Raw genomic sequence first — 13,250 nt, 5'->3', positions numbered from 1 at the left:
TGTGCTGAAACAGTGTCTTGAGGACTGAAGATTAGAAGAACAAATTAACAATGCTAGGAATGTTCCGAGAAACCATCACCACTCACCTTACTTCAAGAACAAACATGGATTTGGGTCCTCATGTGATTTTTCAATAAAGGCTTCAAGTTTCTAATACTGAACAGAAAATTGTTTAGATGCCAAAGGAAGTAACTGCGAAAGAGTGAGTTATCTATTAAAATTTTAGATTCTTAATTTTTACAGAAAACATCTAAAAACACACATTATACTGCCTTTTGAATTTGAACGACACTAATAGCTTTATTTAACAAACATTGACTACTATGTGCAAAGCACTGTGCTAGGTGCCATGAAAGATACAAAGATGAAAAAGACATAGTCCCTGCCCACAAGGAGCGTATAATCTAGTGGGGGAGACAGACAAATACACAAATAACTAGAATACAAGGCAGTAAACAACAGAGTGGACAAGTGCTGAGTGTGGCCTGAGTGTGATACTAACTAGCCTCAAGGTTCCAATTTGAAACACTGGTGATGTAGTGTTGACTGCTTTGAAAATCCCATTTCAAGATCGGCATAATAGATGTTTAAATGGTCCTACCCAAGCAGCTGGAGGCAAGAGAGTAGGCCAGGTGGAAGGGCTGTTTGAAACACTGTCACACCTACATACATGGTGCTGATACAGGTATGTAGGGACAGCTAAAAAGAGAACATATATATATCATCTGTCCTTTGGTTAATGGCTATAGCTACTGTTTTAAACAATATACTTTTATATAAAAAGGAATTTGTATAATCCCAGAAAAATCAAGTTAAGGATTAATATTAATTCAACAAAGAATCTTGCCATAGGCAATTTTCTTATTTACTAATTAAGTCTTTTCTCTAAATATCTATAAAGCTCTGTAGCAATTAAAGGGTTAGACATCTAAGTATTGCTCAGTAAAAACCTCTTTTATGTTCAGCCTTCAGAAGGAAATGGTCACATACCTGATAACCTGATATAATACTATTCTAATAGCAACAAGAAGGCCTTAAAGAGATTTAAGGAAAATAATTTTTAATGCTTCAATGCAAATGGAATACACACTGATTAAATACAATTCAATGTTCTTTGAAAATATCTCACTGACAGCATTTGATACCAGTTAAGGCCAGCAAAATTGAAGTGAGGAAATATTGTCTTTCATTGGTTTCATATATCATTTCCTATGACTATGGCAACTCAATCTTTTCTTTGAAAATTCCATTTATTGGTACTGATGAACTTTGATTTGCTTTTAACTCGTACGCTAAAAACAGCTGCTAACCACTTCCTCTTGGTAGTGCTGTCTGACATAAATGGCAAAGCAGAAGCACATTTTCTGGCTCCTTTTCCTACTTCCTGAATTGGAGGGTTCACTGCTTAGCCTGTTTCCTTCAGGGTGTCACTGTGATCCTGGGACCTCTGCTGCTTTCTCTCAAGGAAACGAGCACGTGCGTCTGATATGGATTTATCATCATTTCTTCTTTGCATTTTCTTTAGGACTTCTTTTGATATTCCATCTGAAAACATTACAAATTAATCCAATAAAATTTTAGTTTTGAGTTTCAGTATTAGAAATGTTAAGAGAAAGAGATGCTCTGATTTTTAAATGTTAAGGGGAAAAGAAGGAAATTAAATTTTCAAAAGAAATGATATAGTCTATGGATAAAAATAAGAGCATAAAAGGACTTCCCAACTGGTCCAGTGGCTAAGACGCTGCACACCTAGTGCAGGGGGTCAGGGTTCGATCCCTGGTCAGGGAACTAGATCCCACATGCTGCAACTAAAAAGATCCTGCGTGCCACAACTAAGACCCAGCGCAGCCAAATAAATGAATGAATGAATGAATGAATAAATAAATAAATAAGAGCATAGAGGTCTGAGGAGTCAGAAAAATTGACCCTAAGTCAAGCATATAGTGTGGTTATGCACTACAAGAAAACAGAGTAGTTAACATTTCCAATGACCTTGGGCAAAATTCCCCACCATTCTATTTCTCAGTGATGTTAAATAAGGATAATACAATTTGCTCCATCAATCAGCCTCAAAAAGCTTTACTGAAAAGCTCTTTTTATTTGTGAGCTGAGAATTAAGCTTTCTGTCCTAGTTCAGTACCACAGCAGTTTATGCCTCACAACTAGGGACCTAACATTTCACGGAAAAATCTCCTGAAAAAAAAAAAAAAGATGTTCTGCGGTAAGAATTCACAAAATTTTATAAACAAAATAAAAATAGTAAAGCACTACTGGGAAGCAATATGGCATAATAGTTAAGAGTAGAGGCCACGGAGTCAAATTCCTTGGATTCAAAATTCAGATTCACCAAATATTAGCTTTGGGATTTTCAGTAAATTATTGTATACTGCTAAGTATTTCCTCATCTATAAAGTAGGGATATGCAGTTACTTCACAGAGTTATTGTGAATATTTAATGGGGTAATGCAAGTTGTTAGCATGTGGCAAAAAAGTTCAATAGATATTATTATTAATAATGTTGTTGAACAGAGGGGTTAAGGAAAACATGATTAACTGGAAGGAAAGAAGGAAGTCAAAATAAGTCTGAGACTCATGATAACTCTTTGCTTTTCTGAGGAGACAGAGCCAGAATCTAAGCTCTGTAACAGTTTGTCTGTAATTATATGAGAATTTGGACACTTATGCTCTAGAACAAGTGATTCACTCACCCTTTAGATGCTTTACATTTTCCTTATTGGTCCACCTCCTTCTTGCATCTTCTCTCATTTCACGTCGGGCCACACTGCTCAAATCGTGTGCATTAAATTCATGCAACTTGGGTAACAAGTCTCTCACCCATTCATAACGGATTGGACACACAATTCTTGCGTAGACTTTGGTGGTAACTAATACCTCATGGAAAATGATCCATTCAAGTTTGGTTTCCTGTTCATGAAGCTAAACAAAAGAATTCATTTAAGGATGATAATTCAATAACCTGCCTTATTGCACATTAGACCAACCAAATACCAACAGCCCAAACTCTTCTGAATTAATTTCTATATTCTTCAATCAAACAGGAGGCATGGGCCAACCAATACCTTTATGTAATAGAGATATATACTAAACTTATCCTCAAAAGAGAAAAGTAGAAGACGTCTGTATATTATTTATTTCTATACCTTTACAAAAGGAAGAAATTCCTACACCTTCCTTTACAAAAGGAAGAAATTTCTTCCTTTTATTAAAAACAAGGTACTTACTGCTGAGGAAGGATGAATGTGAACTGGGCTTCCCCGCCCATCCATTGTGCAAAACGTTCTCCCAACAGACCTAAGAACCAAAAAACCAAAGGATAAAGACAAGAACAGTAAAAACAATGAAATAAGTTTACAGCACTAAATAAGTTTCATCGTACAGCACTAATGACGAAAAATTATACGTTCTACTACAAAAATTGCTATAAGCAGAGGTTTATATTTATTCAACTGTCACTATAACTTCTCTACCAATTGATCTTTTTTTCTTAATTAATTAATTTATTTTTGGCTGCGTTGGGTTTTCATTGCTCCGCGCAGGTTTTCTCGAGTTGCGGCGAGTGGGGGCTACTCTTTGCTGTGTTCACGTGCTTCTCTTTGCGGTGGCTTCTCTTGTGGCGGAGCACAGGCTCTAGGTGTGTGGGCTTCAGTAGTTGTGGCATATGGGCTCAGTAGTTGTGGCTCATGGGCTCTAGAGCGCAGGCTCAGTAGTTGTGGCGCACGGGCTTAGTTGCTCCGCGACATGTGGGATCTTCCCGGACCAGGGCTCAAACCCGTGTCTCCTGCATTGGCAGGTGGATTCTTAACCACTGCGCCACCAGGGAAGTCCCCTCTACCAATTCATCTTAAAACTAATGATACAGGGAATTCCCTGGTGGTCCAGTGGTTAGGACTCTGTGCTCCCACCGCCAAGGGCCTGGGTTTGATCCCTGGTTGGGGAACTAAAACTCCACAAGCTGCATGGTGCAGCGAAAAAGAAAAAGAACTAATGATACAACTTAAATACTCATTTTAATTAAGTATAAACATTTCTGGTCAATAAATAGCAATATTAACAATAATATTGTATTTGTGCTTGAGAATTTCCAAAATGCTTTCATAATAAAACCTCAAATAAGCCTATGAGTATTGAGAACCAGGTACTTTATTAAAAGGTCAAAACTGAGATTCAAATAAATTAAATAGCTTTCTCAAGGTCACAGAGCTAACGTATGATGAAGCAAGTCCTAAACATAGGTCTTCTGACTTAAATACAGTATTCTTTACATTATATTATGCTACATCTCCTTTCAAGGGTATAGGTAATTTTCACTATTCTAAAATACGATAATTAGAGCAGAAGCAAGAAGAACTACAGTCCTGCAGCCTGTGGAACAACAACCACATTCACGGAAAGATGGACAAGATGAAAAGGCAGAGGGCTATGTACCAGATGAACGAACAAGATAAAACCCCAGAAAAACAACTAAATGAAGTGGAGATGGGCAACATTCCAGAAAAAGAATTCAGAATAATGATAGTGAAGATGATCCAGGACCTCGGAAAAAGAATGGAGGCAAAGATCGAGAAGATGCAAGAAATGTTTAACAAAGACCTAGAAGAATTAAAGAACAAACAAACAGATATGAACAATACAATAACTGAAATGAAAAATACACTAGAAGGAATCAATAGCAGAATAACTGAGGCAGAAGAACGGATAAGTGACCTGGAAGACAGAATGGTGGAATTCACTGTTGCGGAACAGAATAAAGAAAAAATGAAAAGAAATGAAGACAGCCTAAGAGACCTCTGGGACAACATTAAACGCACCACCATTCTCAGTATAGGGGTACCAGAAGGAGAAGAGAGAGAGAAAGGACCCGAGAAAATATTTGAAGAGATTACAGTCGAAAACTTCCCTAACATGGGAAAGGAAATAGCCACCCAAGTCCAGGAAGCTCAGAGAGTCCCATACAGGACAAACCCAAGGAGAATCACACCAAGACACATAGTAATCAAACTGGTAAAAATTAAAGACAAAGAAAAATTATTGAAAGCAGCAAGGGAAAAACGAAAAATAACATACAAGGGAACTCCCATAAGGTTAACAGCTGATTTCTCAGCAGAAACTCTACAAGCCAAAAGGGAGTGGCACGATTGTGATGAAAGGGAAGAACCTACAACCAAGATTACTCTACCTGGCAAGGATCTCATTCAGATTCGATGGAGAAATCAAAAGCTTTACAGACAAGCAAAAGCTAAGAGAATTCAGCACCACCAAACCAGCTATACAACAAATGCTGAAGGAACTTCTCTAACTGAAAAACACAAGAGAAGAAAAGGACCTACAAAAACAAACCCATAACAATTAAGAAAATGGTAACAGGAACATACATATCAATAATTACCTTAAACGTGAATGGATTAAATGCTCCAACCAGAAAACACAGGCTGGCTGAATGGATACAAAAACAAGACCCATTATATATGCTGTCTACAAGAGACCCACTTCAGACCCAGGGACACATACAGACTGAAAGTGAGGGGATGGAAAAAGATATTCCATGCGAATGGAAATCAAAAGAAAGCTGGAGTAGCAATACCCATATCAGGTAAAACAGACTTTAAAATAAAGAATGTTACAAGAGACAAGGAAGGACACTACATAATGATCAAAGGATCAATCCAAGAAGAAGATATAACACTTATAAATATATATGCACCCAACATAGGAGCACCTCAATACATAAGGCAACTGCTAACAGCTATAAAAGAGGAAATCGACAGTAACACAATAATAGTGGGGCACTTTGACACCTCACTTACACCAATGGACAGATCATCTGAACAGAAAATTAATAAGGAAACAAAAGCTTTTTTTAAAATTAAAAAAATTTTTTTTGAAACACAAGCTTTAAATGACACAACAGACCAGATAGATTTAACTGATATTTATAGGACATTCCATCCAAAAACAGCAGATTACACTTTCTTCTCAAGTGTGCACGGAACATTCTCCAGGATAGATCACATTTTGGGTCACAAATCAAGCCTCAGTAAATTTAAGAAAACTGAAATCATATCAAGCATCTCTTCTGACCACAATGCTATGAGATTAGAAATCAATTACAGGGAAAAAGACGTAAAAAACACAAACACATGGAGGCTAAATAACATGTTACTAAATAACCAAGAGATCACTGAAGAAATCAGAGAGGAAATCAAAAAATACCTAGAGACAAATGACAGTGAAAACACGATGATCCAAAACCTATGGGATATGGCAAAAGCAGTTCTAAAAGGGAAGTTTATGGCAATACAAGCCTATCTCAAGAAACAGGAAAAAATCTCAAATAAACAATCTAACCGTACTAAAGGACCCAGAGAAAGAAGAAAAAACAAAACCCAAAGTTAGCAGAAGGAAAGAATTCAATGAAATGGAAACAAAGAAAACAATAGCAAAGATCAATAAAACTAAAAGTTGGTTCTTTGAGAAGATAAACAAAATTGATAAACCATTACCCAGACTCATCACGAAAAAGAGGGAGAGGGCTCAAATCAATAAAATTAGAAATGAAAAAGGAGAACAGACACCACAGAAATACAAAGCATCCTAAGAGACTACTACAAGCAACTCTATGCCAATAAAATGGACAACCTGGAAGAAATGGACAAATTCTTAGAAAGGTATAACCTTCGAAGACTGAACCTGGAAGAAATAGAAAATATGAACAGATCAATCACAAGTAATGAAATTAAAACTGTGATTAAAAATCTTCCAACAAACAAAAGTCCAGGACCAGATGGCTTCACAGGTGAATTCTATCAAACATTTAGAGAAGAGCTAACACCCAACCTCCTCAAACTCTTCCAAAAATTTGCAGAGGAAGGAACACTCCCAAACTCATTCTATGAGGCCACCATCACCCTGATACCAAAACGAGACAAAGATGTCACAAAGAATGAAAACTACAGGCCAATCTCACTGATGAACATAGATGCAAAAATCCTCAACAAAATACTAGCAAACAGAATCCAACAACACATTAAAAGGATCATACACCATGATCAAGTGGGAATTATCCCAGGGATGCAAGGATTCTTCAGTATAGGCAAAACAATCAATGTGATACACCATATTAACAAACTGAAAAATAAAAACCATATGATCATCTTAATAGATGCAGAAAAAGCTTTTGACAAAATTCAACACCCATTTATGATAAAAACTCTCCAGAAAGTGGGCATAGAGGGAGCCTACCTCAACATAATAAAGGCCATATATGACAAACCCACAGCAAACATCATTCTCAGTGGTGAAAAACTGAAAGCATTTCCTCTAAGATCAGGAACAAGACAAGGATGTCCACTCTCACCACTATTATTCAACATAGTTTTGGAAGTCCTAGCCACGGCAATCAGAGAAGAAAAAGAAATAAAAGGAATACAAATTGGAAAAGAAGAAGTAAAACTGTCACTGTTGGCAGATGACATGATACTATACATAGAGAATCCTAAAGATGCCACCAGAAAACTACCAGAGCTAATCAATGAATTTGGTAAAGTTGCAGGATACAAAATTAATGCACAGAAATCTCTTGCATTCCTATACACTAATGATGAAAAATCTGAAAGAGAAATTAAGGAAACACTCCCATTTACCATTGCAAAAAAAAAGAATAAAATACCTAGGAATAAACCTACCTAGGGAGACAAAAGACCTGTATGCAGAAAACTATAAGACACTGATGAAAGAAATTAAAGATGATACCAACAGATGGAGAGATATACCATGTTCTTGGATTGGAAGAATCAATACTGTGAAAATGACTATACTACCCAAAGCAATCTACAGATTCAATGCAATCCCTATCAAATTACCAATGGCATTGTTTATAGAACTAGAACAAAAAACCTTAAAAATTTGTATGGAGACACAAAAGACCCTGAATAGCCAAAGCAGTCTTGAGGGAAAAAAACTGAGCTGGAGAAATCAGACTCCCTGACTTCAGACTATACTACCAAGCTACAGTAATCAAGACAATATGGTACTGGCACAGAAAGAGAAATATAGATCAATGGAACAGGATAGAAAGCCCAGAGATAAACCCACGCACCTATGGTCAACTGATCTATGACAAAGGAGGCAAGGATATACAGTGGAGAAAAGACAGCCTCTTCAATAAGTGGTGCTGGGAAAACTGGACAGCTACAAGTAAAAGAATGAAATTAGAATACTCCCTAACACCATACACAAAAATAAACTCAAAATGGATTAAAGACCTAAATGTAAGACCGGACACTATAAAACTCTTAGAGGAAAACATAGGAAGAACACTCTTTGACATAAATCACAGCAAGATCTTTTTTGATCCACCTCCTAGAGTAATGGAAATAAAAACAAAAATAAACAAATGGGACCTAATGAAACCTAAAAGCTTTGCAAAGCAAAGGAAACTACAAACAGGACGAAAAGACAACCCTCAGAATGGGAGAAAATATTTGCAAACAAATCAATGGACAAAGGATTAATCTCCAAAATATATAAACAGCTCATGCAGCTCAATATTAAAAAAACAAACAACCCAATCCAAAAACGGGCAGAAGACCTAAACAGACATTTCTCCAAAGAAGACATACAGATAGCCAAGAAGCACATGAAAAGCTGTTCAACATCACTAATTATTAGAGAAATGCAAATCAAAACTACAATGAGGTATCACCTCACACCAGTTAGAATGGGCATCATGAGAAAAGCTACAAACAACAAATGCTGGAGAGGGTGTGGAGAAAAGGGAACCCTCTTGCACTGTTGGTGGGAATGTAAATTGATACAGCCAATATGGAGAACAGTATGGAGGTTCCTTAAAAAACTAAAACTAGAATTACCATACGACCCAGCAATCCCACTACTGGGCATATACCCAGAGAAAACCATAATTCAAAAAGACACATGCACCCCAATGTTCACTGCAGCACAATTTACAATAGCCAGGTCATGGAAGCACCCTAAATGCCCATCAACAGATGAATGGATAAAGAAGATGTGGTACATATATACAATGGAGTATTACTCCACCATAAAAAGGAACAAAACTGGGTCATCTGTAGAGACGTGGATGAATCTAGAGACTGTCATACAGAGTGAAGTAAGTCAGAAAGAGAAAACCAAATATCATATATTAACGCATATATATGGAACCTAGAAAAATGGTACAGATGAACCAGTTTACAGGGCAGAAATTGAGACAGAGATGTAGAGAACAAACGTATGGACACCAAGGGGGGGATAGCAGCGGTGGGGTGGGGGTGGGGGTGGGATGAACTGGGAGACTGGGATTGACATGTATACACTAATATGTATAAAATGGATAATGAATAAGAACCTGCTGTATAAAAAAATAAATAAAATAAAATTCAAAAATTCAAAAAAAAAAATACAATAATTAGAACATTTCATCTGCATTTTTTCTAACTCATGTTAACTTTAAATTCTTATCCTCTTCTATACTTCCCTACATATAGGTAATTCCAAAAACTTGTCAAAATTATACCTTAGAGCTCAATCATCACAACTGATTTCCTACAGAACTTTACATATATTCCTATTATAACCCAGATCAGACTGCATTATAATTATTTGTATATATATCTACACAGTACATATTTGGACAGTACAAAAAGCTTTTTTACTTGAACCATTTGAAAGTTAGTAGCCAAACTTATGACCCATCATCCCCAAATACCTGAGTGTGCATTTCCTATAGTCAAGAATATTCTCCTATATAACCATAATACAACCATCAAAACCAGGGAATTAACACTGATACATTACTAGCATCTAATCCTCAGAACCCAATGAAGTTTACCAAATGTCCTAATAATATCCTTTATAGGCAAAAGGATCCAGTTCAGAATCATTTATTGCCTTTACATTTTATGGCCCCTTAGTCTCCTTCATGCTGGAATACTCCCCAGTCTTCCTTTGACCTTCATGATCTTGACACCTTTAAATTATCAGCTAGTTATTTTGCAGTATGTCCCTCAATTTGATTTTGTCTGTTTTAGGATGATTAGATTCAGGTTACAGATCTTTGGCAGGAATATCACAGAAGTGATGCTGTGTTTTCATTATATCCTATCAGGAGGAACATGATTTCGATTTGTTGCTTGATTTAGGTAACATCTGCCAGGCTTCTTCACTGAGAAGTTACTTTTTCCCTTTGTAATTAACAAGAGTTTTGTGGAGAGGTGCTCAACTATGTAAATAATTCTATTTGTCATTAAACTTTTAATTTACTCATTTATTAATTTATATGATTATAGACCCATGATTTCACATTTTATTCAATGGGTTATATAATCCATTACTATCATTATTTATTTCAATGCTCAAAATATCCCATCTTTGATCAGCTGGGACCTATTCAAGCTGGCTCCTCTGTACTTCTGACATGGTCTCAACCTTCACTGATCACTACTTTGCTTGCTGGCAAAATAAGATGTTTCAGGCTCATCATGTACTTCCCCAGCCCTATTTCTCCAAAGAGCCCTGGGTCTTTCATGTGGCAGATGGTTGTTCCAAGTCAAGATCTGGGCACAAAGTATATTCATTCCTATTATAGTGTCATTGCTCCCAGTCCATCTCATAGTCAGGTTACATATTTACATACATACAAATACATATTATACACACACACACACGCACACACACAGTACCATCTATTTTTATTACCATATCAATCTATCCATCCATCTAACTATAGTAAAAACTGTATACCAGACTTCCCTGGTGGTGCAGTGGTTAAGAATCTGCCTGCCAATGCAGGGGACATGGGTTCGATCCCTGGTCCGGGAAGATCCCACATGCCGCGCAACAACTAGGCCCGTGCACCACAACTACTGAGCCTGCACTCTAGAGCCCGTGAGCCACAACTACTGAGCCTGCGTGCCACAACTACTGAAGCCCACGCGCCCACAGCCTGTGCTCCGCAACAAGAGAAGCCACCGCGTGAGAAGCCCGCGCAACACAACGAAGAGTAGCTCCCACTCGCCACAACTAGAGAAAGTCCGTGTGCAGCAATGAAGACCCAACGCAGCCAAAAATAAATAAATAAATAAATTAATTAATTAATTTAAAAACCCGTAATACCTGAAGTTCCAATCAACACCACAGGGCTCATTCTTGTTTTCTCCCTTTCAGTATTTCTAACTCCCTTCACCATTTGCCTTAATATATTCAATTATGTGATCAATTCCTCTGTATATAACGAATCTCCCATCACCACCACTCTTACCCCCTTCCCTACAAAGATGGCCTCCCTCCCTACACTCAGACTCTGACACTAAATACCAAATAACTCCCATGTGAGTACCTTCCCCAATCCTGCTCAAGCCCTGACATTCCACACCAAACTACCCTTCCTCAGGGATGCCATCCTCAACCTATTTGGCTTTCACACTCCAAAAAGAGCCACCCCTCTGCAAGAAAACCAGTGTCATTCAACTTAGGCACTAATACCCCATGCTGGACAGCTGTCCTACAGACTCCCCTCCTGCCCCACATGAGCTTCAATATCTTGCTCTCAGCCACTGCAGCTCCCCTTGCACAAGTGACAATTATGAAAAGGGTCACTGTAATTGATGTCATCATAATCACAGAGTTTAAATCAAACTGTCTTTAATATTAAATATTTAATATTGTCATCAAATACGGTTGTATTTCTCTATCCCTCTCAAGCTCTTACTGCTTACCTGCGAGCTACATTTTTGAAATAACCTGCACAAAGACATCTTCGCAGTACTTCATGTTTAGGGCCTTCAAAGGTCTCTCTTGGGAAGTCACTTTGCTATAGAAAGAATACATGTACAGTGGTAAATCTCACAGAACAATTTGAAATAATCTTTTAGTTTGAAAAATCCACATTTCTAAAGACTTCTGTTTCTGGACAATATGGAGTAAGAGGGACCAGATTTACCCTTCTGCTTGAACCAACCAAAAAATGGACAAAGCATATGAAATAATGATCTCCAAAACACTATATATCAAGCAATAAAGGACAGTGACCTCTGAGAAATAAATGAAGTAGGGAAAATAAATGAAGTAAGTCCAACAACTGCCCCAGCTTACAGTCAACCTTGAGAAAGATTCTGGACGAAGGTGCAGGAAGGGAAAAACCCAACTGCAACCTGGAGAACTCCCAGAGTTAAAGAGACAGAGCTGAGAATCCAGGAAGACCAGGATGGCTAGAGTTCCCAGGCCAGAGTTCAGGAGAGAAGAGATCTGCATAGAGAACTCCAGAGATATACAGAAGGGCCTCAAGAGTTCAACTGAGTACTGGTAAGCATATGAATGTGAGGAAATTACCCAAGGCCAGGAAAAGAGCCTCCCAAAAGGATAAGGGATAACAGAGCTGTGTGCTCGCACAGGGTCAGGAACAGTGCCTGTTCCTACAAACCATTCTTCAACACCTTATAATATACATGGTTTGGGGTAGAGTACTCAGAAGGCCTTGCCAAAATGCTACTCAAGGAAAAAAACATTATAGCAATCACCTGTTTAAGCTTCCTGATCAGTTCTCTAAGTTGAGCTTCAACACGAAATGCAGAAAATAAGCACCTCCAATGAATCCAATGTTTCTGGCACCACGAAGCTGGAGCTCCACTGCAAAACAAAAATATTGGTGTCTCAAATATATCTTCTATGAGTGAAAGACAGTCTAACATTCTCATTTCTATTACACAACTAGAAACCCATAGGCATCTGTCAGCTCTTTTATGAGACCTGTCCAATTAATAAAAAAGCACTTTAAGGAATTTGAAAAAACAAATTAATGCAGGTGCCTCTAAGTGAATTAAAACATGATTTGTAAATGGGTTCCTTTTTATTCATATATGCTTTAACAAATATCCAATCATTTTCTCAACTAAGCTACTTGTACAGAGCCAAAATTCTATAAGGTCATTTTTCAGGAAAGGTTTAGGGAGAGAAGAAAGAAGAGAACTAATGTTACGCAATAAATGACTACTAAGTCATAGTCACCTGACAGAGAAATCTCACTAATGTTCACAAAAATACCTAAAAATACCTTGAGGTCAGTATCATTCCCACTGAACCTTACTGTCTAAAATCTTATAGTATATTGAAGATATATTTCAAACTAACACTTTCCAGTACGAAGAACTATCTCACATACCTTGATTTGCACTGTTCAAAGATGACAGCTAAAGTCACAAAGTCATTAAATCCTC

The 13,250-nt window shown here is 37.4% G+C and overlaps 1 protein-coding gene across 2 annotated transcripts in view; it reads right to left on the bottom strand.

Annotated features, from left to right (window-relative positions):
• Window positions 1-273: 273 nt before the first annotated feature.
• Window positions 274-13,250, bottom strand: part of DHX40 (DEAH-box helicase 40) — a 51,443-nt gene continuing 38,466 nt past the window's right edge. For both annotated transcript variants that reach the window (XM_059907896.1, XM_059907897.1), the window contains exons 14-18: window positions 12,555-12,663; window positions 11,754-11,848; window positions 3,243-3,312; window positions 2,709-2,937; window positions 274-1,545 (exon numbers count right to left, since the gene is read on the bottom strand). In XM_059907896.1, coding sequence (XP_059763879.1) covers window positions 1,406-1,545; window positions 2,709-2,937; window positions 3,243-3,312; window positions 11,754-11,848; window positions 12,555-12,663 — 643 coding nt within the window. In that variant the 3' untranslated portion in view covers window positions 274-1,405. The remainder of the gene's footprint in view (window positions 1,546-2,708; window positions 2,938-3,242; window positions 3,313-11,753; window positions 11,849-12,554; window positions 12,664-13,250) is intronic.

Source organism: Balaenoptera ricei, chromosome 20 (genome assembly GCF_028023285.1).
Source record: "Balaenoptera ricei isolate mBalRic1 chromosome 20, mBalRic1.hap2, whole genome shotgun sequence".
Taxonomy (NCBI): domain Eukaryota; kingdom Metazoa; phylum Chordata; class Mammalia; order Artiodactyla; family Balaenopteridae; genus Balaenoptera; species Balaenoptera ricei.
Note: the sequence above shows the minus strand (reverse complement) of the source record. Positions and strands in the feature narration are given on the sequence as shown.